The 27,044-nt window shown below is 37.4% G+C and overlaps 1 protein-coding gene across 2 annotated transcripts; it reads left to right on the plus strand.

The window, feature by feature from the left end:
* Positions 1–14,087: 14,087 nt before the first annotated feature.
* LOC131164114 (RING-H2 finger protein ATL52-like) lies at positions 14,088–16,590 on the plus strand. 2 transcript variants are annotated; one of them, XM_058121080.1, is made up of 2 exons: positions 14,370–14,841; positions 15,117–16,590. In XM_058121080.1, exon 2 carries the CDS (start codon positions 15,143–15,145, stop codon positions 16,196–16,198), a length of 1,056 nt encoding a protein of 351 aa, XP_057977063.1. In that variant the 5' UTR covers positions 14,370–14,841; positions 15,117–15,142; the 3' UTR covers positions 16,199–16,590. The 2 variants fall into 2 exon arrangements, with proteins under 2 accessions (XP_057977062.1, XP_057977063.1); XM_058121079.1 differs by having other exon boundaries at positions 14,088–16,590.
* The last annotated feature ends 10,454 nt before the right edge of the window (positions 16,591–27,044 follow it).

Genomic DNA, 27,044 nt, shown 5'->3' on the forward strand with positions numbered 1-27,044 from the left:
ATGCCCATTTGTATAAGGATGAAATGCTGTGCCGAACATCAACTGAGAACCCATGGCCTTCTGTAAACTCCTCCAAAACTTAGACGTAAATCGTGAGTCTCGGTCCAATACTATGGAAACTGGCACACCATGCAGTCTAACTATCTCCTGTATACACAACTCTGCCGGTTTACTCATGGAGTAGTTAACTCTGATAGGAATGAAATGAGAAGTCTTTGTCAGTTAATCTATGACTACCTAAATGGCATCCTATCCACGTAGTGTCGACGGTAATCCTGTGACAAAATCCATCGCTATATGTTCCCATTTCAACTCAGGGATGTAGAGTGGCTGTAATGATCCCGCCGGTCTCTGATGCTCAACTTTTACTTGTTGACAAGTCAAACACTGCGCTACAAACTTAGCGATCTCTTTTTTCATACTGCTCCACCAAAAATATTCCCGAAGGTTCCTATACATTTTAGTACTACCAGAGTGTACAGTATATAAGGATCGGTGTGCTTCCTCCAAAATGACTTTCTTAATCTCAGGGTCAGCAGGTACATACAGCCTGCTACGGAACCTCAAGGCTCCATCATCTAAGATACTGAAATCTACCTTCAAACCATCTTGTAATTTTCCTATAAGCTCTACTAACTCTACATCACCTCTCTAAGCCGCTTTAATTCTCTCTTGTATGGTCAGCTACAATACCAGATTGGCAATAAATGCTTGATGATCGTCCTCTACGAGTTCCACACCAAGCCTTTCTAAATCCATATGGATCGGATGCTGCATCACCACTGCAGATATTGATGCTCCCACTAATTTCCAGCTCAAAGCATCTGCTACCACATTAGCCTTTCTCGGGTGGTAACTGATGGTGCAGTCGTAATCTTTTATCAACTCCAGCCATCTCCTCTGCCTCATGTTTAATTCTTTTTGTGTAAAGAAATACTTCAGGCTCTTGTGATTGGTAAAAATCTCACACCTACCCCCATATAGATAATATCTCCAAATTTTCGGCACATAAACCACCGCTGCTAACTCCAGATCATGGGTATGGTAATTCTTCTTATATTATTCAACTGTCGAAAGACATACACAGCTACTCTCCCTTGCTGTATTAGAACACAATCGAGCCCTTTATGTGACGCATCACTGTAAATTACGAAACCCTCTTCTCCTAAAGGAATCGTCAATACTGATGTAGTGACGAGCCGCTACTTTAACTCCTGAAAGCTCCATTCACATTCATCGGTCCACTCGAATTTCACACCTTTCCTAGTTAATCTCGTCAAATGACCTAACAACTAAAAGAAAACCTTAACAAATCTATGGTAGTACCCAGCCAAACCCAAGAAACTTTTGATTTTCTACACATTCTTCGGTTGTACCCAGTCCACCACCACCTCGATCTTACTTGGATCCACTGAAACACCACCCTTGGATACCACATCTCCAAGGTAACTTGCCTCAGGCAAAACTTGCACTTCTTGAATTTTGCATACAACTTTCTTTCTCTTAACACTTGAAGCACTATCCTCAAATGTTCTTCATGCTCCTCTAGGCTCTTTGAATACACCAGTATGTCATCAAAGAACATTACCATGAACTAGTTTAAATACTAGTGGAAGACCTTGTTCATCAAATCCATAAATACTGTAGGAGCATTTGTTAGTCAAAATGGCATTACCAAGAATTCATAGTGGCCATACTGAGTCTTAAATGCTGTCTTTAGAACATCCTTTGCTCTGACCTTTACCTAATGGTACCTAGACCATAGATCTATCTTTGAGAAATTCTGTGTCCCCTGTGGCTGGTAAAATAAATCATCGATGCGGGGAAGCGGGTACTTATTCTTGATGGTCACTTTATTCATTTCACCTATCTTTCTTCTTCATAGACAATATCGGCACTCCCCAGGGCAACACACTGGGCTGAATAAATCCTTTGTCTAACAATTCCTGCAATTGTTCCTTTAACTCTTTTAGCTTTGCCGGTGCCATTTTGTATGGCGCTTTAGAAATCGGCGTTGTCCCCGAATCTAAATCAATAGTAAACTCTACCTTACGATTAGGAGGTAGTCATGGTAAATCCTTAGGGAAAACATCAAGAAAATCCCTCACTATCGGGATATCCTGTAACCTCAACTCCCCTTCTGATACTTCCTTCACATAAGCCAAATATCCCTGACAATCTTTCAGCAACAATCTCCTCGCTTGAATGGCGGATTGCAACTGTGGTGGGGTGTGCACACATGACCCCACAAATCTGTACTCCTGTCCTCGTGGAGGTCCGAACACTACCTCTCTCTGATGGCAGTCAATACTGGTATAGGTAGCTAGCCAGTCCATCCTCAAAATCACCTCAAACCTATGCATCTATAAAACCACCAAATTAACTTCTAAAGACCTCCATTGAATATAGAATGGACAATTCCTGAGTACCTTCCTACACAACACTACTACCCCAGTCAGTGTAGAAACGGACAAACTTATATCTAGTGACTGTATTTTTATTCCACAAAATTTAACAAATTCTCGAGCGATAAAAGAATGAGTCGCCCCTGAATCACACAAGACAGTAGCTTTATATGATAGTATTGAAACAATACCTGTGACGACATCTCCTGTTGCCTCAACATATCCTGGTCTTAGCGCATAGACTTGTGTTGGAGTGGTATTCCTCTTCTATTCACCACGAGGTGCCTGGTGACCTCCTCGGTATGGTCTAGGAGCAGGCGCATTTACTGGCGGTGCTCGGCAATCCCTCACCATATGGCAAGTCTGATGGCATCGGTAATATACCACCTCTAGAGCATATTTGAAAAAAGGGGACATCAGTCTATCTTGTACAGCTTGATCTCCTATCCCCTGTCTCCAACCTCTTATGTTATCCTGCCTCCTCCATGGCCCCCGATTGGATCCTACCTAAAAATCTGGAGGCGTGGGCCTATTTCTCTGATTCTATGTCTCAACACCTCTCTGTTGGTCACTCTATATCACTGCAGATCTATCCACTATCTCTGAAAAAATCTAGGCCCAGAAGCCCATAACTTGCTCGAACAAACTCTAACTCAGGCTTTTCTCGAATTTCCTGGCATTCTTTTCTTCATCAAGCATCAAGTATGGGGCAAATCGGGACAGTTTGATAAATCTAGTCGTATATTGCTGTACCGTCATATGCCCTGCGTCAAGTGCAAAAATTTTGTTGCCTTTGCACTTCTAACAGTAGCGGGAAAGTACCACTTGAAAAATAATTCCCTGAAGCAGCTCCATGTCACCGCTATAGGCTTAGGTCTCTGTTCCTTTAACAGTCTCGTTGATCTCCACCAGCGTTTAGCGTCCCAGGTCAATTTAAACGTTGCAAATAGTACCTTCTGCTCATTTATACACGAAAGAACTTCCTGTTTACTTTGGTGCATTCCTAAGAGCGGGGAGGGAGGGAATTGGAAATTTAAAACATTCTTAGGTCAAATTCAAATCACAACTAGTATTTCTCAACCTAGGGTCCTTCTAAGCATGAACCAATTTAGTAGAAATCAAACTAAGCAAGAATGTAAAGCAATTGAAGCAATCTCAGTATTTTTGAACCATTCACCATAATTAAAATGACAACATCCAAGTGCGTAAATTTAAGTGTGGAAATTAAATACGACACAAGAAATGTTATCGGGGTTTGGCCAATACTACCTACATCCCCGCCTCAAGCTCACAAGCCCGAGGATTCCACTAATGCTCACTTAACGGGTGGAGCGGCACCGGTTACAACCAAGTCAATCAACGGGGCTGACCTCAACCTAACCACACCTTACTAGGATGGTGCACCTAGCTTTCCTAACATGGTCTAAGCCAATCCGGGACTATTCAACAGGGCTAGTCTCCCTTTTCAGGCCCACGTCTAGAATACAACAAATGAATAAAAATTTACGTGCATGGAAATGCTTCTTACACTAAGCAGGTTTGTACCACTAAGTACAATCACAAATCAATGCACACCAAACATGTAGGAATTATAAGCTCAAGCGTGTATATATGTGCAATCAACACTCAATATAATTTTTATGCTCAATCATGCATAAGAGTGTATCAACAAGCTTTTCTTTGAAACTTTGTATAAACAATATATCTCAATATCAACTTAGGGCTTCAAAGATGTTAGCAGGAGTAATCAAACAATCTCAAAATTATTTTCTCAAAATACTAAGCACAAGAGATGTTTGAAAAAGCTTGTAAAAATATTTTTGCACCAAAAAATAAAAGCTTTAGGTGTCTTGCAATATGAATGCAAAGACCCACAAGCCTTAAAGTTTCCCACACACCAGATTTATTAAGTTAAACCGGTAGAAAACTTTAGCTCAACTCTCAATCCAAAAATCACACAACAAAGAATATAATGAGAGTTTCAAGCCTATGGAAATGGAGTATAATTCCTCAAGGTACTCTCACACGGTTTGGATTAGCAAAAGGGAAGTAGTATGAGAGTGTATAGGCTTTGTGCTTGAGAAATAGGCTTGGAAAAAATCAAAGGATTTTTTGCTTAATCAATGTGCTAATAATCCACTAATTGAGCAAATGAGCTCATATATATAGACATGGGGGAAATTATAGCCGTTGGGGACACAAGGGGTATTATTAAAAAAGTTTTAAACCTATTTAAAGAAAATAACCCCATTTAACCACTTTAAAATCGGTAAAAAAAATAACAACCCGAGAGTTTTCGGGTGCCTGACCCAAGGTTCGACGGCCCAAACAGACATAGTGCAAAAATGTGTTATTCGAGGTTCGAGTGCCCGAAAATGGGTCTGGTTTGCTGACCGAGGCGATTCCCCAAAAACACCATAGTTCAGGTGCTCAGTCCAACATTCGGTTGACCAAACTCACAAGTTCGGTCGCCCGAGCATGATTTGAATGTTAAGGTTCGAGCACCTGGGTTGGTTAAAAGTAACTTGATAGTGGTTCAGTCAACCGTGGAAGATGTGTACATTTTGGTTCGCTTTGCCAAACACAGGTCAACATGTTGACTTTTCCACGGTTCGATTGGCTTCCCCTGATATGTTAAGTGATTTTGAGGACATCTTATGTGCTAGTGCTGGGACCTAGGGTGTAACGACCTCCTTATAAAAATAATTTCTCTACTATTTTAACTTAAAACAATTTCCTACACAGTGGAAAGCAAATAACATGAAACACAACCTTATATATACACAATACCAGAGTGTCTAAATATTCCACAAATATTACATATTTCACTGTACTCTCGAGAACTACTCTTTCTAATACCAGGGCTAACAAAATTGAACCCAAAAACACTCACCCTCAAAAAGGGTAGATTAATAGCTCCTCTATATACAACTAACTGTTTTACCATGATTTTGTAATAAATGTATAAACCATGATGCTGTAATAATTTGTAACTATATCAACTGTATTTTTCTGAGATAACTGTAAATCTACCTATTATGGTGCTGTAAAACTGTAAAATCATGGTATTCTAAAAGATACTGTAAACGCATTTCACTGTTTGTATATTCTATAAAATATATTCCTGAAAATACTATATAAACATGTTTCTATACTGTATTCATACTCTCATGCCACACAATAATTTAAAATATTTTAACATTAATAATGAATTGCACAAACTTCTGCTCTGAATAATAATCTGGTAAAAACATAAGCTTCATACTGAAATTATATTAGGTTTTCCTAACTGGCATGTTTCCCTTACCAAACTGTCGAAAAGCCCCTATCGTATACTGGTCCTTCACTCGCAGGGCTTCCTATTCCATACCTTTAAAATCACATTTTTTAGAACAAAATATCATTATTTCTTGCCCTACATCATTTCCTACAACTGTCAAAATGCCAAAAACTGGCTAAAAGGCCTTACCCTGATTCTGGGGAGAAATTCGACTTGATCCCACCGACGATCCGCCCTAGTAAACTTGAAGAGAACTCCGCTAGGAGAGTCATGGTGGCCTCATATTGTCGATCCGATGATTGACATGGCCAAAATCGAAGAGAGATGGAAGAGAGACAGTAGGAGAGAGAGAGAGAGAGAGAGAGAGAGGAGAAAGAACGGCGTTGACTGTCTGTGCTTTACCGAGTTTTTGCACTATTTATACTGCGGGATTCGTCGACGAGCCACATCATCTCGTCGATGAGTCCTTCATAAATTTTGTTGATGGACCCTACCTCCTTGTCGACAAAATTTAGATTACCTACAACCCCCTTCGGTATCTTCTCGTCGACGAAGCTTGCCCTTGTCAACGAGGTTCTGCTATACCCTTGTCGACGAATCCCCTGTATTCGTCGACGAGGCCCTGATAAATTTATTGGGGTATTAAGTTGACTTCCTTCTTCTGTTTCTGTTTCCATTTCTTTCCTTCTTTATTATTTAAATACCATTATTCTTTGGGTTGTTACATAGGGTCTTTCTAAGGTCTTTTGAGTGTCGAAAATGTGACGGCTCGATTTTCGTACAATTTTTTTTCCAATAATAATAAATAATTACACATCATCCACAACACCCACAAATCGGCCACGTCAACAATCCTACTATCATTCATACGACCCAACCCGCATTGGGTATCGGGTAAAAAGTTATTTTATTATACAACCTAATAGCGGAAGACAATATATACATATAAGTTAGAATACAATACCTAGAGTATCAATATACACATATACACAATACTATATCATACCTAAAAACAATGCAACCCTAGTCCAAACTCACCCTGCATATCAGTGTTCCAGCTCCTTACTATCACGGAGCTCTATCAATCGGTCGGTCTCTGTTCCCTGAAAAAAATTTAGATAAATTGGGTGAGACACATCTCAGTAAGAAGGAATAAATTATTTACAGTGTGTGGCCATCTGAGTTCAGTTATAACTTGCTTTACTTTTCAAAACAACATTTCATATGAGAAAATACACTAATATTCACAATCTCATAATCATATAGATATACAACACAAGCTTTTATAAGCTTTAAAATCATTTCTCAAATTCAATAATTTCCAACACATATTTACCGCGAAATTCCTAAGAATAGGGAAGATTAGATTCCCTCTGCCCTAACACGTTATGCAATCACATATGACCACATCTGATACCTATCAGGGCACTCACCTTACTCAACAAGCCCTCAGGCGGAGAGTTTCACTTCACCTCAAATATGTATATTATCAACTCATGCGGTTCCATTTCTCAATTTTATCATTCTTTATTTCTCAATTTCCATTCTTTCTTTCATTTCTCATTTTAGCCAATTTTATCATTCTTTCACTTTCCATTTTCATTTTACTTTTTGGCTCATGAGTATCCTTGGTATCAAATACCAACATCACGTCTGTAACTCATGGCCACCCTGAGGATCTTTCTATCCACGCCATGCTTCCCCCCATGGTTAAGATTGTGCGGCCCGAAGGCTGGATTTAACCGTGGTTGGCCGACTTGGTTAGATCAAATATCATATCACATATCGCGTTTGTAGTACGACTGACCGACCTATAACCTTGATCCAGACTCAGGGGTTCCAACAACCCTACAAAATGGCACAGTCGACTGTCACGCCACACGCTCCAAGAGTCCATGTGGTTGCACTAACACCACATATTCATTATGCGGTATTGACATTTCATCAATCATATTTCAGTATATCACAATTCAGTTCAATATAAATATTCTCATCATTTTCTATGCACATTTCATCATCTCGTAATATCATATATCATATTTCACGTATTTTTTCACATTTTCCCAAAATACTCATATCAACAATTTGTACAAACTCATTTCTCATACAAATAATTTCCACTCACAAATAAATACCACATTTCATTATTTTCCAATATCAGTAATTCACAAAATCTCATTTTCCAGGCAAAACATTTCTACTCACATATAAATACCATATTTCATTAATTTTTACTAATCACATCAATAATTCTCATTCCAATATTTTCTCAGAAATTATTCATTATTATATTTTACACTCAAAAATATCACAATTTACAATTACTCAAATGCCACACAATTTATCTGATATTTATATCATAATAATTTTTAAACAAAATATCATATACTCATTTTCACATATTAATTCAAATAATAATTCTGAAAACACTGTTATAATTTATTCCCCTTACCTGGCTTACTGAGAGTCTTGTTAACACCCCGATCCTACGCAATTGGCACCCGAAATTTGACCCCTGAAATTTACATTTTTCCTAGATTAATTAATCTATTTCTCCAAAATAATACCCATCTAACCTTCCTTAGGCTCCATATACCTCAAATTAATATTTAAACTAACATTTAACAGTCCCACTTAATTTTTTGAATTTTGCCTACGAGTCCCAAAATTACACCCGCGGCGCTCATCCGGTCCCTAAATTCTAGAAATCGTACTTCATCCCCAGATTTTCAATATTTTAGCATTTCTAAATTAATGCTAATTAATTAAAAATAAGCCCCTTAATAAAATCCCAACACCCCCACAAGAATTTCGTCCCACTAGACTTGTAAAGAATCATACCTAGATTCTCGTAGTGGTATCCATTTGTCAATTGGACTTATAATTTACAAGAAATGAAAGAAAAATAGAAAATTGGCTTATCCAAGGGGATACGCCTACGCCGCTCCTACCACCGATCCGCTTCGTTAGAAATGACGGCAGCTGAGAATGGAGTCCAGCAGTATTTTCGTATTTTTGATCGGGCGAAAATCCGTCACGAAATCGAGGAGAGAGGGAAAGAGAATGAGAGGAGAGAGAGAGAGAGAGAGAGAGAGAGAGAGAGAGAGAGAGAGAGAGAGAGAGAGAGAGAGAGAGAGAGAGCTGAGCAGGAATAAGAAAAGAAAAGAAAAGAAGAAGAAGAAGAAGAAGAAGAAGAAGAATAGAAGCCTCCTGAAGTTTCAAGCTTCAGGAGGGTAATAATAATAAGAATAATATATTTAATTAATATTAATAATAATATATTTTTATTAATAAAAATAAAAAATAAATATTAATTATTATTATTATTTTTTTAAATCCGATTAATTAATTAATTATTATTATTATTATTATTATTATTATTATTATTATTATTTTGGGAATCACTCCACTAATATTCTATATCCCTTTTTTTTTAGGAGGGGGGAAAGGGGGGGGGGGTTATTACAAAATCTGGCGTCGTCAATCGAAGGGTAATACCTAAGGTCTTTCAACTCTGGTCTTGAGCTTATAAGTTCCTACATGCATGATGCACCTCAATTATTATAGACCATTTCCTATATTACTATTACAGACCCAAGATAAACATAATATGAATTACAACACAAGATAAATCTTTTGGGTCTTTAGTCTTTAAGTCTTATCATGCCATAAAGTGATCTTGCTATTATAAACCAGCACACAAATTTGATAGAAATTAAATACCTGAGTATTTGTCATAATTAAAACAGGGTATGACCCATAGGGTCAACACTGCCAACATATCCTCTATACCCTGGACCCAATTCTCAGCTACTAGTGGGTCAGCCCCTCCGGAGAACGACAGAGGTCTCATGCGTGTGAACTTCTTAATTATACAGCTCCACTCCCCTAAACCCTTAGCCATATCTAGCATCACCTGCTGGGTGATGCTATGTAACACTGCATTAGGGTATCCGCCACCCATACTATAAGGCCCTACATCTTCACCTCTAGCATGTGCACTACTACTCCCTAGATCCATCCTGAAAATGATATAAAACAATCTTAGAACTTTATCATCATAATACAACTGATACACTCAGCAAACTAGGACCCATATATTAATCTTCTATAACCATTTAATATTCTCAATCCCAATTTAAGATTTAGTCCTACCACTCACAAGAATTGACGATAGTTTACCACGACTTTATTGAAGTTGTCATCCTAGGAAAATGACAGAAACAACCATGGAACTCTTACCTCCAGGCCGCAAGATAGAACCTTAAATTCCCAATCTCCTCCTCTAAAAATCACCAACTCATATCTCAATCTACCCATCTCTTAGTCTTCTCACAATCCATTCCTATACTCCAGTATTGTATCCCGTTGTTTACTAAAGTTCAAGATCACAAGTACCATAAAGTCATACTCCATCAACAAAGTGATCAAAAGAAAGCTTAAGAGGACCAAGATGTTAAAAAAATGTGGAAGCTTATAGAAGAATCAAGCTCAAGTCCAGGAGGATTCAAAGCAAAGACATATATGAAGACTTCAAGCTTAGAGTGTTTAAGTCTTTAGGATGACTTATGTAAGTACTTCATTATAAATATCATTTTGAAATACTTTGAAGCTCATTAAGGGTTGATATGAACTTAGAGACCTTATTTTGAAAACTGTGGAAATAGCTTTTTAGAGTAGCAAAGCAAGATAGTTAAGAGTTTTTGAAACTAAACTGAAAAAACAGATTTTATAACTGTTTAGGAGATTGAACTTTTGACCTCAAGCGCCTAAAGATTTTTTTGAACAAATTCTGAATAGGTAGTGTAGGTCCAGGCGACTGAACCCTGAAACCTCAGGCGCTTGACCCTGTTTGAAGTTGAAAAATTACACTATATTTAGAAGGCTCAGACGATTGACCCTGAAGCCTCAGGCGTCTGATCCTTGTTAACGTCTATAATTTTTTAAGTTTTTAAAATTCAAATTTATGTTTCTTGTGCCCCAAATTTCATATAAACTTGGGAGACACTCCAAGTAACCTGAGCAACACAAATTAAACACTTTTTGAGCCTATAAATGCATGATTTCTCAAATCAAATCAACACCAAGAATTGAAAAATCTGTTTTCAAGCCACATTGATTTTCTCTCTCAAAGCTCTCTTACTTACACATTCATATTGAGAATTGTTGAGATATACTGAGTCTTTGATCACTCTTCTCTGAGCTCAAATCTTTGAATTACTGATTCATATCAAGAGAAGAATTTCAGGTGATATATTCTCGAGCTTCAATTCAGTTTCTATTTGATATTTTTTTGAAGCATATTAGTTGAGCTATAATTGTACTAACCAGCTTTATCTAATGAGCATCTCTTGTACAAAAGAAATCTTTCTTGTTTCCTTGTTTTTTTGATGGTTCAGGTTATTGGATCGTTGTACCGAGCATGGGGTATTGCTTAGAGAGGGGGCTCCACCCTAAAGAAGGGATTGTAAACGGTATGTTCCACTAGTAAAGGAACGTTGTAATAGAATCCTTAGGTGGCATTGCCTAAGGCGAGGACGTAGGCTAGGTATAAGTCAAACCTGTTAAAAAACTCGGTCTCACTCTCTACCCTTTCTCTTTAATTTTTCAGCATATATAAATTGTGTGATTGTGTTTCCAAGTAGAGGCAGCTGAAAACTTGAGACTGAGAAAACTTTTAATTTAAGAGAGTACGTTGATTAATCTTTTGCGGAAACCTTAAAGGGAGTACGTTGATCAATCATTTGCGGAAATCTTGGTTAAAAGAAGTGCACCAATATTCATTCATATAGGGCTTTATTTAAACTCTAAGCTAAATTTTTGCAAACGCTAAATCAAGGAAGTGCTACAGCTCTTACAATTTGTTAAGTATCGTGTGGTTGATTGATTGTTATTGTTAAAGGTATTTGGTTTGTGTTGAGATTGAGTGTGGATTGTTGTTGTTTTAATTGAGCATTTAAAATCAAAACATTCTTGTATGTTTGTTAAGTATACAAAAGGTTGTGAATTTGTAAAAAGACTTAAAAAAATTTTATAAACCCAATTCACCCCCCTCTTGGGACTATACCTTTGTTTTCATTATTTAATTCAATTTCAAGCATGCTTGAAAATTGAATTTGAGCATAAATTTGAACAATTTTTGAAAAAAGGAATTAGTTTTTAAACCAAATCAATTTGGGAAAATACAATAAATAGAATTCAACCATTTGACCCAAATTTCTAATACCCAATTAATCGGACATGAAAATTTGGGTCAATTTGACCCTGGTCCGAGTCAACTGATCCTAGTATGCATACCCAGATACTCCTTGATCCGACCCAAAAGACCTCGTTCAATTTGACCTTGGTCCAAATACAAGAACCTAATAGCTCATGGTCTAATTTGGGCTTAGCCCAAATTGATCCAAATCCAAGCCCATTAACCCCAAATCTGGTCTAACTCGAACTCCAATCTAACCCAGGTTAGTCGCAAGTTGACCAACTCTGTTTGGCTCCTAGGAAAATGAAAAAAAAAAAAAAAAAAAAAAAAAACAATTAGGAAATTCGAAAGAGAATAAGAAAACTTATCTTTCAAAGTTTGTTTTTTGGATCTGGGGGTAGAGAGCTTAAAAATATGAGCTCCTATTTTAAATTGAGACCTATAAAGAAAAATCAGAAAAATGTTTGAAGTTTGAGAGAGAAGAAAACAGAAATAAAGGAGAGATAAAGAAAGAGAGGAAAGAAGAGATTAAAGAAAGAAGAAAACAGAAGAGAGAAGTAGAGATATGAAGAAAGAGAGAGACAGAGAGAGAAAGAGAGAAAATAGGAGAGTGAAAGAGCTGTAGAGAAAGAAAAAAATACATGTTAGTGGGACACGTGTCATCGTCTCGTACATTGACACGTGACAATACCAGGGCCATGTATTCAGAAGGCGACGTGGTGCAATCCTAACAATCCAATCTGTGTTTTCTCTAGACGGCCAAATCGCTATCGCGTCAGTGATCTGTGTTAAAATTTTAGGGCAAGCTACATTCTACCACGTGGTGGGTGACGTCATGATGATGTCACCCTGCTACTGTAAAATCAATAAAATAAAATAAAGTAGTACCACGTGTCGCTATGTCTATCTGACATGTGGCTGACTCATCCCAACCGGAACAAACCTAGTTTAGACTAGTTGAACGGGTCTGATTTTTGAACTACTGGTTTATTTATTTTATTTCAAAATTGATTTTTAATTAATTTTTTTTAGATATTGGAAAAATAGTAAAAAAATAAAAAAAATATTTAAAAATAAGGAAGAATAAATAAAAATTACTTGAGTTAGTTTAACTCAAATAAAAGAAATGAAAAATAAAAAAACCAAAAAAAAATTGAAGAAAAGTTTTTAAATATCTTAGAAAATTTTAGAAAAAAAAATGTTGGAAAATTTTCATAAAAATTCTATAAAATTTTTTAAAAAATCTAGAAATATTTTAAAAACTCTTTTTACTCAAATTTGATGATTTTATTGTATCATTATCTCTCTCTCTCTCTCTCTCTCTCTCTCTCTCTCTCTATATATATATATATATATATATCTCTCTCTCTCTCTCTCTCTATCTCTCTCTCTCTCTCTCTATATATATATATATATATATATATATATTTCTGTGTGTGCTTCCCAATAATTAAACAAAGGGTAAAAAGGTATTTCAGGTCTCACCTATATTAGTTCTGATATGGGTTTATATAACAAGATCTTCTCTTTTGGAGGTCTTATTAGATATTCTTAAATAGCACCTTAGTTTATATATATATATATATATATATAAAATTTTAATTAATTAATTATTTTTTAAAAGTTAATTAAAGATTATTAGATTCAATTTAGAGATAATTCAAAATTAATTAGGTACCATTCATAAAACATATGTGTAGGGGGTCATAGTATCTTCCCTTTGCATATCTGAATTTTCGATCATAACTCTGGTAAATGTAAACTGAGACTATTCATTCCTTAACTTAGGATTAGTTTAAAGACCAATCAATAAGTAGTAATTAGGTGATCTAACTGTACTTAAGAAAATAATAAGTTAATAACGACTTTATCCAACTTATAATATTATTATTTCTCGTTATTTTAGTTCCTTCTTCGAGACATTGCGACAGGTACATGACTCCATTTTCGCTGAGAGTAAAAAAAGAATTTCTTGGGACTTGAATAGTAACTTAATAGCAGTGAAAGGGATCGATTTCGGAAAAAAAATTGACCCCATTTAATTCCCCTTTTTGTTCATTTTTTTATGATAATCCATAGCTTCTTGTCACCAAACTCAATGTGATCATTTGGATAATGCTACTGTACCTTTAGTGTGTTGAAAATATGCTGGTCCAATACCCTTTAAAGTGCTGCTAGCCTTGTAGCTGATGCAGCGTGTGAGAATGCATATGCCCATCCCAAGAGGAATTTACAGTTCATTTATTTGAACCCCACACGAGACACCAACCTGGGGAGACGCAATGGTGCATAACATTTCCATGAACTGTTCTGTCAAAGTGTTTCCTTTATATGTTATGCTATCTGTTCCATTCAATTTTATTTTTTTTTAACAAAAGCTAAGCTGATTCTCTTGCAATATTTTATGTATATTGTGTGCTTTAACATCCACAGCAAAACAAAAAGACAATAGAAATACCCTTCTTGGGAGGGTGCACCTACCTTGACTGCTCTTCTTCCTGCAATTTCTCTTGGTGATTCAAACTGGGGTCTCATCAGCTTAAACTTAAAGCCCTGTGGGCTGTGCATTCTACTCTCTTCAACCGCTACTGGCTTGAACAATAATAAATGCATTTATTAGTACTTACATGAATTCCCAACCAACATCACCATTTGGTCAACATACCATTGTCTCCAAGAAAAAAAAAAAGGCTAAAGAAAAAGAAGAGAACAAGAAAAGAAAAGAAAAGAAAAGAAGAGTCTCGTCTTGACCCCATCTTCCCGTCTTCCCTATGCTTTCCATGTAAGCCCCATTTGGTTTTCTCTTTTCCGCCACAAACTTGTATCTTCAAAATATCAACTGCACAGGAACTCTCCCAGCTCTGTGCTTGCTTGCTTAACTGGCCTTCCCTAAACTCTCTCGCCCTCCAAAAACCCATTAATTTTTCGGTGCTTACAAGCTTCTAATTATTGTTAAGGTAAATCCTTCCCAAAAAAATCCAATACAAATACGTCCTCAGGGTTTTTTTTTTGCGCTGGTTTTTCCTTTGAATCTTCTTGTGTGAATTGAATAGTTTGTTTTACAACTTTCTTATTGCAAGATCATGACTTCATATTCGCAGCAAGCTGCTCTAAATTGTTCTCAATAGAATAAAAGAAAGAAAAACTATGTTACAAGTTCAAGTTCAGAAGTTCTAAGAAATTTATTTTTTGCTGTTGGTCTTGATTGATTGATTGATTATGGGGTCTTTAGGCAACCCAAAAATCTGGGTGCCATACATGAACCCCAAAGACTGTTCTCAAGGCTTCTGCAGCTTTTACTGTCCACAATGGTGCTACATCACCATCCCTCCTCCTCCCCCTCCTCCATTCGCTTTTCCCGACGACAATTCGAGCGGAAGCATCTCCCCTGTTGTTATTGCGATCATTGGCATCTTGGTAAGTGCTGCTCTTCTCATGAGTTACTACACAATAATCTCTAAATATTGTGGAAACAGAAACACTACAAGCTCAGCTCCAAGAGAAAATCATGAACAAAATGAGTCAATGGAAGATCACAACCCATCTCACCAGGAGCCCTGGCATGTCGCCAATGCCGGACTGGACGAGGCTCTTATCAAGTCCATTACAGTCTGTAAGTACAAGAAGGGTGATGGCCTGGTTGAAGGAACAGATTGCTCTGTCTGTCTCAGTGAGTTCCTGGAAGATGAAAGCTTGAGGCTTTTACCCAAGTGCAGCCATGCTTTCCATGTCTTCTGCATTGACACATGGCTCAAGTCCCACTCAAACTGTCCCCTGTGTCGAGCCAGCATAGTTTCTAGCAATCCTTCATCCTCTCTGGTGGTCGAAACCCGTCCGAGCGACGAGTCATTACCGGAGAGACAGGATGCGAATGAGAATGTAACCACTGCAGAAGGTGCTGAAAGGGGTGTGGGAGAAGTGGAAGTCGTGCGCTGTGAGGTTTTTCCAAAAACCCCATTGAGAATTTTCAGCGATTTGGGGAGTCTGGAACAGGGAGATACCATAATCGAGATGAGGGAGAGGGATCGGCGCGTAAGAAGATCAGTCTCAATGGATTATTTGCATCAAACCCATGTTTCAGTTGCTGATATTCTGCAGATTAGTGAAGATGAGGAGGCTCAAATGGAGGAATGCCGTTCCCCAGGAGATGTTGGATCATCAAAAAGTTCAGTGGAAGGATTAAGCAAGAGTATGCATAGATGCAGGGTGTTGGATTGTGTAATGAGTCCTGTTGCCATGAAGAGATCATTTTCAAGTGGGCGATTGTCGCTTGCAAGGAATGGAAGAGGGAAGAATGTTGTTAGTCCTGTTTGAATTATTTTGAATTTTCAGTAACACACGAGAACGAGTTTTATACTTTGATCAAGAACAATCCAAAGGGAGAGGCCTTGGTGTGAAGACTTGCAGTGATTCATCAGAATTCTTCAATAGTTTTCTGTGAGTTTTGGGAAAATTCTGTTCTTACATTCAAATGATAAGTAGTTTCTCAATGTTTAGAAAACATACTTTTTTCAATTTTCTTTTCTCTACCCTTATGGATTCGTAAGTTGGTAGAGAGAGGTACGGCTTCCCTATGTTAGTAGATCAATAGAGGGAGCTTCAAAAATTATCTTGTGCTGCAATCCTTAATTCCTTATTTTGTACTATTGTTTATCATTTGCAATGCCAAATTTGCCGACACTATGTTTTTAGTGTCATTTGTGTTATTATTTGGTGTGCCTTTTAGGGTTATGCTCGTGCACATAGCAAATAGAGGGGGAAAAAAATGAGAAAAAATATAACAATATAGGCTGCATATTGCATTTATATTGCCACTTGAAAACCTCCATTACATTGTCAATAAAATGAGATTTTAACTCTCATTTTCAAATACCTACACCCTCAAAATACGGACACAAGAAATATCTTACTTATTTATAAATTTCAAGTGACTATAAGTTACAATGTTATTATTATTATTTATTATTATTATTATTGCTGTTATTATTATCATCATCTCGGATTCCTTTCCTATGAGAGGATAAGGTGAGAAAATAGTTGTCCCAGTAGGGATAAGCATTTCCCCACTCCATTGGTCCCATAACTAGGAGCACAAAACTTATATATATATTTTTTTTTCTATGGGATAAGAAAAATATTCTCGATCACATGGACAGAGTGGGGATAGGAATTGGTTTCCTTAGGCAGGAGGGGACCAAGATCGTAGGGTCCATTTACGTCCCTATGTCCATTTATTGTCGTGACACATGAGACATAAATTACACTGGCTCCCTGAAATCAATTTGTGATTTCATTGATCAGCATCACTGGGGATTTTATTTGGCCTTCTCAAGAAAGATGTAAAAGGGTCCATTTGGCGAGCTAGAGTAGCACTATTAGGCCAAAAAATATTAAGATCACAATAGCTTAATTTTAGAAATTGAGAGATATTTAGGTGATTTGTAATCCATTCAATTAAGGGAATTAGTTTCCTGTATATATTTAGGTAATTTGTAATCCATTCAATTGAGGAAATTAGTTTTTGTATATATTTAGGTGGGTTGTTAGAATCTTGATTTACTCTTGTAAACTTATATATAGCAGTCCATTTTGATTGCAAAAAGATTAATGGGAAGCCACAGTTTTTTTTTTTTTTTTAAAGCTTATTTTTATCATGGTATCAGAGCAACGATCTTGTTGCCTCAGTAAATAATTTCCGCCTACTCTGATCACACTATGTCTACATCTGCACTTGATTTCGCAAATTCTTTTTTTCTCCATCATTCTAATCATCCTGGCATGATTCTTGTTCCAAAAGTCTTATATGGAACCAATTATGCTATGTGGAAGAGATCTATGCTGTTGAGTCTCAGTGCTAAAAACAAGCTAGGGTTCATCAAAGGAACAATTGTCACCCCAGATGAAAATGATCCAAAATACTTTTTATGGCAGCGCTGCAACGATATGGTGCTTTCCTGGATATTTAACTCTCTAAGTCAGGACCTTCCAAACAGCGTGCTCTACGCTGAAACACCTCCAAAGATCTGGACATATTTTCAAGAATGATTCTCTCAAGGTGATTTTTTCCATCATTATCAAACTCAAGGATCTATTATTGAATTGAAACAAAATCAAGAATCAATTTTTTCTTACTATACAAAGATGAAAATGTTGTGGGATGAGCTAACCACTTGCAGTCCTTCAATTATGTGTACTTGTGGAGGACAAAAAGATCCAAAAGAAAAAGAGGAAAAGATTCGATTGGGACAATTCTTTGTGAGATTGAATGAGACATACTCTGCTGTGCGAGGGCAAATCATGTTAATGCACCCTTTACCAACAGTCAAAAATGAATATTCACTTCTATGAAAAGAAGAAAAGCAATGAGCATGTTGACTTTTTGAATCTGATCCCTATTTTGATGCTGACAAAGCACATGTTTCTTATGTGTGTATTTAGCATGTGAATAGATCCATTAATTTAACACACACATAAGGAAACGGAGATAGAAGCTTGTAAGACTTAAAACTTATACGATCAAGTGCATTTCATGAAGTCAGAAGAGCAAAAAGACGAAGAAAACATTTATTTCTTATTGTAATTGCATTTATTTTTCTTATTTGATCTATAATAATGCATGCATTTGCATGATATAGTTATTTGCTCAGAAATGACCATAGATTGACCATAGGGAGCCACAGGATTGCAAACTGACCTTAGGGTTCATCTTTGGTACCGATGCCGAATTTTTGGGACTAATTAAAAAGTTCAAATGACCTTAGATAGACCCTAGGTTCTTGCACGTAACCATACTATAAAACAAGACCTAAATCTTAAGTGTGAAAGGGCTTCAGGTGATAGAACCGTGCGTGTTGAAAATTCCTCGGTCGATCGAATAGTTAACTGGTCAAAATTTTTGACTTGGGTCGGACGACTGAACTGAAATGAATTGAACGTTCACGGTTGACCGAACCTTGAATGCAAACTTTTCGAATTTCCACGGGCACCCGAACTTCATGTTCATTTTCACCCCAAGCGACCAAAATGGCAAGTTTGGCAGATCGAACTTTAAGTCAGGCAACCAAACCACGAGCAGTTTGGAAATTTCCTTAGACTCAGCCAACCGAATCTTTCACCGGGCACCCAAATGCATAAAAATCTTTTTCTTTCTATGAGTGATCGGGCGACCGAACCTATGGCTCGAGTGACCGAAGCTCTCAAGTTGGCCCATTTTTACCGTGGGTAATTAAGGGTAATTGGGATTAAACTTTAATTAAACTTTTCTAAAATTCCCAATAGGTCCCCAACGGTCATATTTTTTTAAAAAAACTATAAATACCCTCTCATTTGCTTTGATTAGCAACTTTGATTAACTCTCAAATCCTCTTAAATTATTTTGTTAATCAAAGTTCTCCCATACCATTTTTAATGCAAAATCTATTTCTTGAGTCAAATCTTTTACTCTCCAAAACTCTCTTTCATTTATTATTGTAAATCATTTTTACAAGAGAGTATTTTATTTGAGCTTTTACTAGCTTTGATTTGCACATAGATCTTCAAATGCATATAATTTGTTTTGTGCAAAGTTTTTGAAACTATAACCCTAGGTTCTCCAATGTCTTATTGAAAATATTTTTTGGAGAAATATTTGGTTTAGGTTTAAATCTTTGAAGTATTCATCATACATATTACGTTCAAAGATTGCAAAAATATTTTGAGAAATGCACCCTTACTCTACTAAGCACACATTCCATATCATATTAGAGAGTGCATTGTATGAGCTTAAACGTGCATATCTTTGCTTGTATTTTTAGAAACATTTTTATGTACAAAAATAATTTTAATGTACTGGTTGGGTTCAACCTGAAAATTGAACCAGGAAGTCTCAGCCCCATAAGTGAGACAAGTTGGGCTCAACCTTGTAATTGAGCTTGGGTTTTCCTCGTCCCGTAAGGAGAGGATGTAAACTGCTTTTGCTCCGCCCATTTTAGTCAGCAAGTTTAGTCTAATCCTTGGGAGGTATGCCCAAGGTAGGGACATAAGCTGGTTTGGCCGAACCTCAATAACAAATATCGCGTGTCGCTCTCTTCTTATCTCATTTACTTTTCGTTCTTTAATTTCGGTATGTGTATGTCTGTTCATGTTTTGTTATAACCATCTTGCATGCATACGAAATTAATTTAAATAAGATATGCAGCACACGTGTATGTATACATAGATTGTTCACTTACTTTACATACATGTTTTATTTCGAAAGGGATATGAGATGTGGTGAATCGGCGTAATTGTTTAAATTAGCGAAAAAAATTTAAATGTCCAATTCACCCCCCTTTTGGGATCACACCAATTCCAACAAAGAATGTTGTGCTTTCGTGGCACATATACTTGATGGATTGCATAAACAAGGAAGAAAACATAGTTGAAAAACACATGTGTTGAGGAGCAGCAACAAACAGTCGACCAATTGGTTGAAACAATCAACTGTTTGTTCCAAACTTTAGACAATTACATTCTATCTAAAATAGTCGACTAATTGGCCCAATCAGTTGACTATTTGGCTTGGGACAGTGAGGTTGACTTCAAATTTTGAATGTGAACATTAATATGGTTGGGTGTTTGGAGGGAAACCTCTAAAGTTTTTATAAATATACCATTCTGGGTATATCCTGAGTGTGGAAGATCATTGTATTGTATTGTATTGTATTTTGTTCTTTGACATTCTCACAGTGAAAACCTTTGCTGAAGGCTCCCATGGATGTAGGCATTGTTGAACCACGTAAATATTTGAATTGTTATTGCTGTCATATATACTCTTTGTGTCACGCCCCGAACCCGAAAATAGGACCCATGGGTGAAATAGTAATCTAACTCGTCTTTGTATCATACAAATCACCAAAGATACAGTACGATGAATGAGGGTCCGACCCCGTGGGGTTCCTAGGCACCCTATGTAACGACCCGAAGAATAATGGTATTTAAATAATAAAAAGAAAATGAAATGGAAACAGGAACAGAAGCGTTCGTCAATGACGTTGCATTTTGGATAGGATAATCCCAAGAAATTTTTCAGGCCTCGTTGACGAACACAGGGGTTTCGTCGCCGAGGGTTCTTTAGGATCTCGTCAACGAAGTTCCTCTCATCGACGAGAAGATACCAAAAAAGGATTTTTGGAAGTTTGAAATTCGTCGACGAGGGTTTAGGTTTGTTGATGAACTTTCTACAGGACTCGTCGATGAGGTGACGTGGCTCGTCGATGAATCTCGCAGTATAAATAGTTCTAAACTCATTTTCTAGCGTAGGTAATTCACCAAAACCCTATTTTTTCTCTCTTTACAGTCTCTCCCCTCTCTCTCTTCGATTTCGGCCCCATTAGTCTCTGAATTGACGATCTGAGGACACCACAACGCTCTTGGGAAAGTTCTTTACAAGTCTTCTGGAGCGGATCGTCGGTGGGGCTGAGTTGGAAACCATCCCAAATCAAGGGTAAGGTTTTCTACTCAGTATTTGGCTTTTTGACAGTTGTAGAAAGCGTAGTACATGTAGAAGTATTGAACTTTAGTTCTGGGGAATATTGTTTTCAGAGTGTTGAACGGGGAACCCTATGGGTGCGGGGCTGTTTGTTTTAGGGGCTTTTCAGGACTCAGGTAAGGGGATAAACTAAACTAGTTATTTTATGAAAATGTATGTATGTTATTACAGCATCTGATTTTAGGAAAATAAATATATTTATATATGATTTATATTTGGAAAATACTGCTGAAAATGATGGTAGGTTAAATATATGAAAAACCTGTTTTGTGTGGAATGAGTGGAAATTATTATGAAATACTGTTTTCTGTGAATATGATAAAGATATGGATTTTTATAATGGAAAACCGGCGTACGGGCCAAGATTTTTATATGTTTTCCAACGTACGAGTCGTGCTATGGATATGTTTTGCCGGCGTACGGGTCGTGCTATGTATATGATTTGCCGGCGTATGGGTTGAGCTATGGATATGTTTTGCCGGCATACGGGTCATTCTATGTATATGATTTGCTGACATACGGGCTGAACTATGGATATGATTTGCTAGCGTACGGGCTGAGCTATGGATATGATTTGCTGGCGTATGGGCCGAGCTATGGTAAAATGTGAAATACTGGTGTACGGGCCGATGATTTTCATGATATACGTATATATGCAAAATGATATGATTGATTTGATAATTAATGGTATGAAATATCCATATATCTTAGTTTCAGTATATGCTATATGTTATCTGAACCTGGTTGGCTTGGTAGGCTAGCACTTGCACGGTACTGATGCTATGTGTTCATGATTTATCATGATATTTGTGTTAACGCCGCTATACGGAGTGGTATGAGATTGGATGGTCGATGTGGTTTTTAAGAAGTGTGTGAGCGTCCCTAGTGTATGGACCAGGTCTGGAAAACCCATCGGACTTACAGACTGTACTTTTGACTTGGTAGTAGTTAGCCAACCATTGTCAAGTCCCGCCTTCAGGCCACACGATCCAGTCATGTGGGGGTAATACATGACAACAGTCAGCTAACCTACCAAGAATGTTTTTGTATTATTATTTATATGAGATGAATTATGCTATGAAAATCATTATGTTCTGTCATGTTATGATTATACATGTTTTCCCAGAAATATATCTACAATTTTATTGGTTATGTTCATGATTATATATATATATATATATATATATATATATATATATATATATATATATATACAGAAATGCTCATGTTGCCACACACTAGTGTTAGTTTATTTCCCTTACTGAGAGGTGTTTCACCCCAAAATTTTATAAACATTTCAGGAGCCCCTAATAGGAGAGTGGATAAAGCTCCGCTGATATTGTACTATTGATATGCCCTTTTTGAAGGATAAGTTTTGGTGAGGACGGTTGGATTTTGTGGGAAATATCCCTAGGTCATTCTTTTTGGGATGTATATACTTAAATACAGTGGATGTAGTAACTCTGGTATTGTGATGGTTGGTTTTGTGTTTATGATATGATGATTTTATGTTTCCTGCTGTTTAGGCTTCCGTTATGGATTTCTGTTATATCCCTAGTACCCACGGGTTCAGGTGGATTATGTTTTTATTATATTATGAAAAAAAAATCTATGGAAATTAAGCAGGTCGTCACACCCTATACACATTCATGTACAACCATATACACCGCGGAAGATGAGTCTTTCTATACATATATATTGACATACCAGAGTTTACACAAAGGAGTCAAACTCCACAAAATACAACACAACCTCGGGTGTCAGCCAAAACCACCAAAAGACCACCCAGTACAGTCCTAGTACTTACCCAAGTACCTTTTGTAGTACACCGACCACTACACTCCCACACTAAGACGCTAGTTTCAGTTACTCGACAGACCCGAAAAATATATACGTACAACAGGGGTGAGACACCTCTCAGTAAGGCAAACACAGGTTATATCGGTGTGTGGCATTTGAGTGTTATCATGACAACAAAACATACATAGTTAAATGCAATTCCAATACTTTCACAAAAAAGTTTCAAAATAATGTATACACGCACACACACATGATCAAGTAACTCAATGTTGTCACACCCTTCAGCCTGAAGCCGGCTGCGATACCCAGCGTCGGCCCATAGCCGGCTCACGATACACGGTGTCCCCAGCACATGGCGAACCCCAGGCTCCCATGGCATCATACCAGTACAAACTGGTGGATCCACACCCTTCGGTGATTAGTCGGTAAGGCTCACGCCCTCGAATACAGAGCCAGACACTTTTACCAACGTGGCAGGCTATAAACACACGCCCTCGGATATCGAGCCAAACACTTTTTGAGTACCTGGAATAACTTGGAACCCAGTTCCTATTGCATTTCATCAAAAAACAACTATGCATGCTCATATAACCAAACAAACCACACCCATTTGGTAATCTATAAATCATGATTTTCCAAGCGTATACAGTTTAATAAAGTCAAGGCACGACCATCCCTAACACAATACATAACACAGTATACCAAAGGTTTTCCAACAAAACCAGGGATTTCATCCCTAAAAACTGTTACATGAAAAACTTATAATTTTACCCGTTAGATTTCCCCAAATGAGTAACCAAAACACACATAGGACTGTGAACTACAGTTCTACCAAGTCCGATTTAAAAAATAATAGGCATAAACTAAATCCCCTTACCTTTTCCCGAATGACAAATCCCAAATTCCAAGGCCCCTAAACTGCGAGCCGAGTTCCAAAACCTACAACCCGAAACGAAAATCCAATCAGTAGAACTTGTAGAGAATCCTTCCCTGATCCTCGTGGTAACATCGGATCTACGATTCCCGCTACATACGAAGAAGAAATCTAAAGAGATAGAAAGTAGGTTGAGTTTCTAGAGAGATAGAGGGAGAATTTGAGTTTTCTTAGCTAAGAAGTAATGAAAATATCTATTTATAACCCTTTGAACTAGCCACTCCTCATTGACGAGACTCTACACTTTGTCGCCGAGAACTACAAAGACTTCGTCGACAAATTCTGGCTTCGTCGAAGAAGCTTGCTTAATTACCAATTTACCCCTCTCTTAATTAATTAATTCCCTATATCACAGTTCGGGTTCTTACACTCTATGTGTGTGTGTGTGTGTGTGTGTGTTCCATATTTGTTCTTCATTATTTCTACGTTTAAATTTCGCTATGCAATTCCAAATTTATTCACAACAATTGGTATCAGAGCTTTGTTGTTATGGCATCAAGTGTGATGCCCCGATTTTTCATACCATTTTTTTCAAAAAAATGAATACATATAAATCACACATCGACCACCACAACAAACTGGTCCAGGTAATGATGGAACACCCGATTCATTAAATCCATAAATACTGCTGGTTCATTAGTCAACCCAAACGGCATCACCAAAAATTCATAATGGCCATATTTGGTTCGGAATGCTGTTTTTGAAATATCCTCTACTCTAACTTTCACCTGATGATAACCTGACCACAGGTCAATTTTAGAGTAGACCTAGGTCCCCTGGAGTTGATCAAATAAGTCATCAATCCTAGGAAGAGGATATCTATTCTTGATCGTCAATTTTTTTGTCTCCCTATAATCTATGCACAACCTCATGGTCCCATCTTTCTTTTTCACGAACAGAACTGGGGCCCCCCACAGCGACACATTGGGCTAGATAAATCCTTTATCCAGCAGCTTTTGCAACTGATCTTTCAATTCCTTTAATTCAACTAGAGTCATACGATATGGTGCTTTAGATACTGATGCCGACCCTAGTAGTAGATCAACGGTAAATTCAATCTCTCGGTCTGGTGGTAAGCTAGACAATTCTTCTGGAAAAGAATCTGGAAAATCTCTAACTACTAAAATATCAGCCTATTTTAGTTCTTCTTTTGGCAATTCCTTTATGTAGGCAACATACCCCTGGTAACCACCCTGTAGCAGTCTCCTCACATGAATAGCTGACACTAGCTATGGCAAGGCACGCACACGTGAACCCACAAATTTGTATTCTTGCTCATCCGAGGGTCTGAAAATCACTTTCTTTTTATGGCAATCTATGCTGACATGATTAGGTGCCAGCCAAACCATACCCAGTATTACATCAAACCCCTGTAAATCTAGTACCATGAGATCAATTGGTAGTACTTTCTCCTTAATGCTTACTGGAAAGTTCTGAAGTACCTTCCTACACCTCACCATAGATCCCGTCGGCGTAACTACAGATAGCTCAACATCTGATAAATGTGTGTGCCTCTACCCTAGTTACTTTAACATACCTCGCTGATATAAAGGAATGGGTGGCACCTGTGTCAAACAAAACAATAACTTTATATGATAATGCAGTAAGTGTACCTGTGACAACGTCTCCAGCAGTATCGGTGTCTCCCGGCGTCAATGCATAGACCCTCGCCGGTGCCGTTTTCCTCTGCTGGCCTCCACGGGGCGCCTGATGACCACCCCGGTTCGGTATGGGAGCTGGTGCATAAATCAACGGTCCCTAACATGATCAAGGCATATGGTCGTCTCTCCCACAACAATAGCAGACATTCTCCCCCATTCGGCACTCACATGGATGTCTTTGTCCACATCTGGGGTAGGTGGGATAAGACTGACCACACTAAAATTCACTGTGCTTTGTTGTTTGCCTCTGACCCCCACCGGATCTACCTCTTCTCCAAGGGCCTCTACCGGAACCCACTGGAAAACTCAAAGGCGCGGCCCTCTTTTTCTAGCTCTGTATCTCAATTTCTCTCGGCACACCCTCCTCTGCTATTATGTCCTTGTCAATCAGTTCTGAGAAATCGTGTATCTTTAGTACTGCCACTTGTTTATAAATGTCACGCTTCAAATTCCTCTTGAACATCGTGGCCTTCTTAGCTTCATTTGGAATAATATAAGGGTAGAAATGTGACAACTCGATGAATTTCGTCGTGTATTGCTTTACTGTCATCGATCCTTGGGACAAGCTCAAATACTCTTGTGAAGTAAAATTTGAGTATTATATTTTTAGGAATAGGGTGTTTCGAGACCCTGCAAATATGGGTTGGGAACCCCAGTGAGTGTTTTTAAAAGCCTAGGTAAATTATATTTCAAAAAATTTGTGAGTATGTAGGTTCGGGGTAATATAGTTGATTTACTAGAAATATGCATGTGGGTATTATTTCAGGATTTTGGGGAGAGTACGTTGTGTGCGTCAGGATTAAGTTGGAGGCGAGCCTCCCAGCCAGTTAGGTAAAGGAGATATGCTATGCTAGGAATTTTAACAAGTTTATTAGGAAATTTTGTATGTATATATATCAGTTTATTATTCAGTTTTCTAGAATATGAGTTTTATTATTTGTGTGGCCTGAGTAGAAATTTGCCTGGTACAAAAATTATGTAGTTTTTCTAGCATATCCTAATTTATAGTATATACATATATAGACATATATTTACCATACAGAAATTTATCAGACAAGTATTACAGATATTTTACACACCAGTATTTTACAACAATTACAGAATACCATGTTTTCCCAAAACCATAACACTCAGATTATTTCAATTAAATATTACAGTAAAACATACAATTATTTTATTTAGATATTACAGTATTTAAAGATCAGACTAATAGTGTTATGGTTATTTTGGAAACATGATGAAACAGTAGGGTAATTA

The sequence above is a fragment of the Malania oleifera genome, chromosome 9 (genome assembly GCF_029873635.1).
Source record: "Malania oleifera isolate guangnan ecotype guangnan chromosome 9, ASM2987363v1, whole genome shotgun sequence".
In the NCBI taxonomy this organism is placed as follows: Eukaryota; Viridiplantae; Streptophyta; class Magnoliopsida; order Santalales; family Ximeniaceae; genus Malania; species Malania oleifera.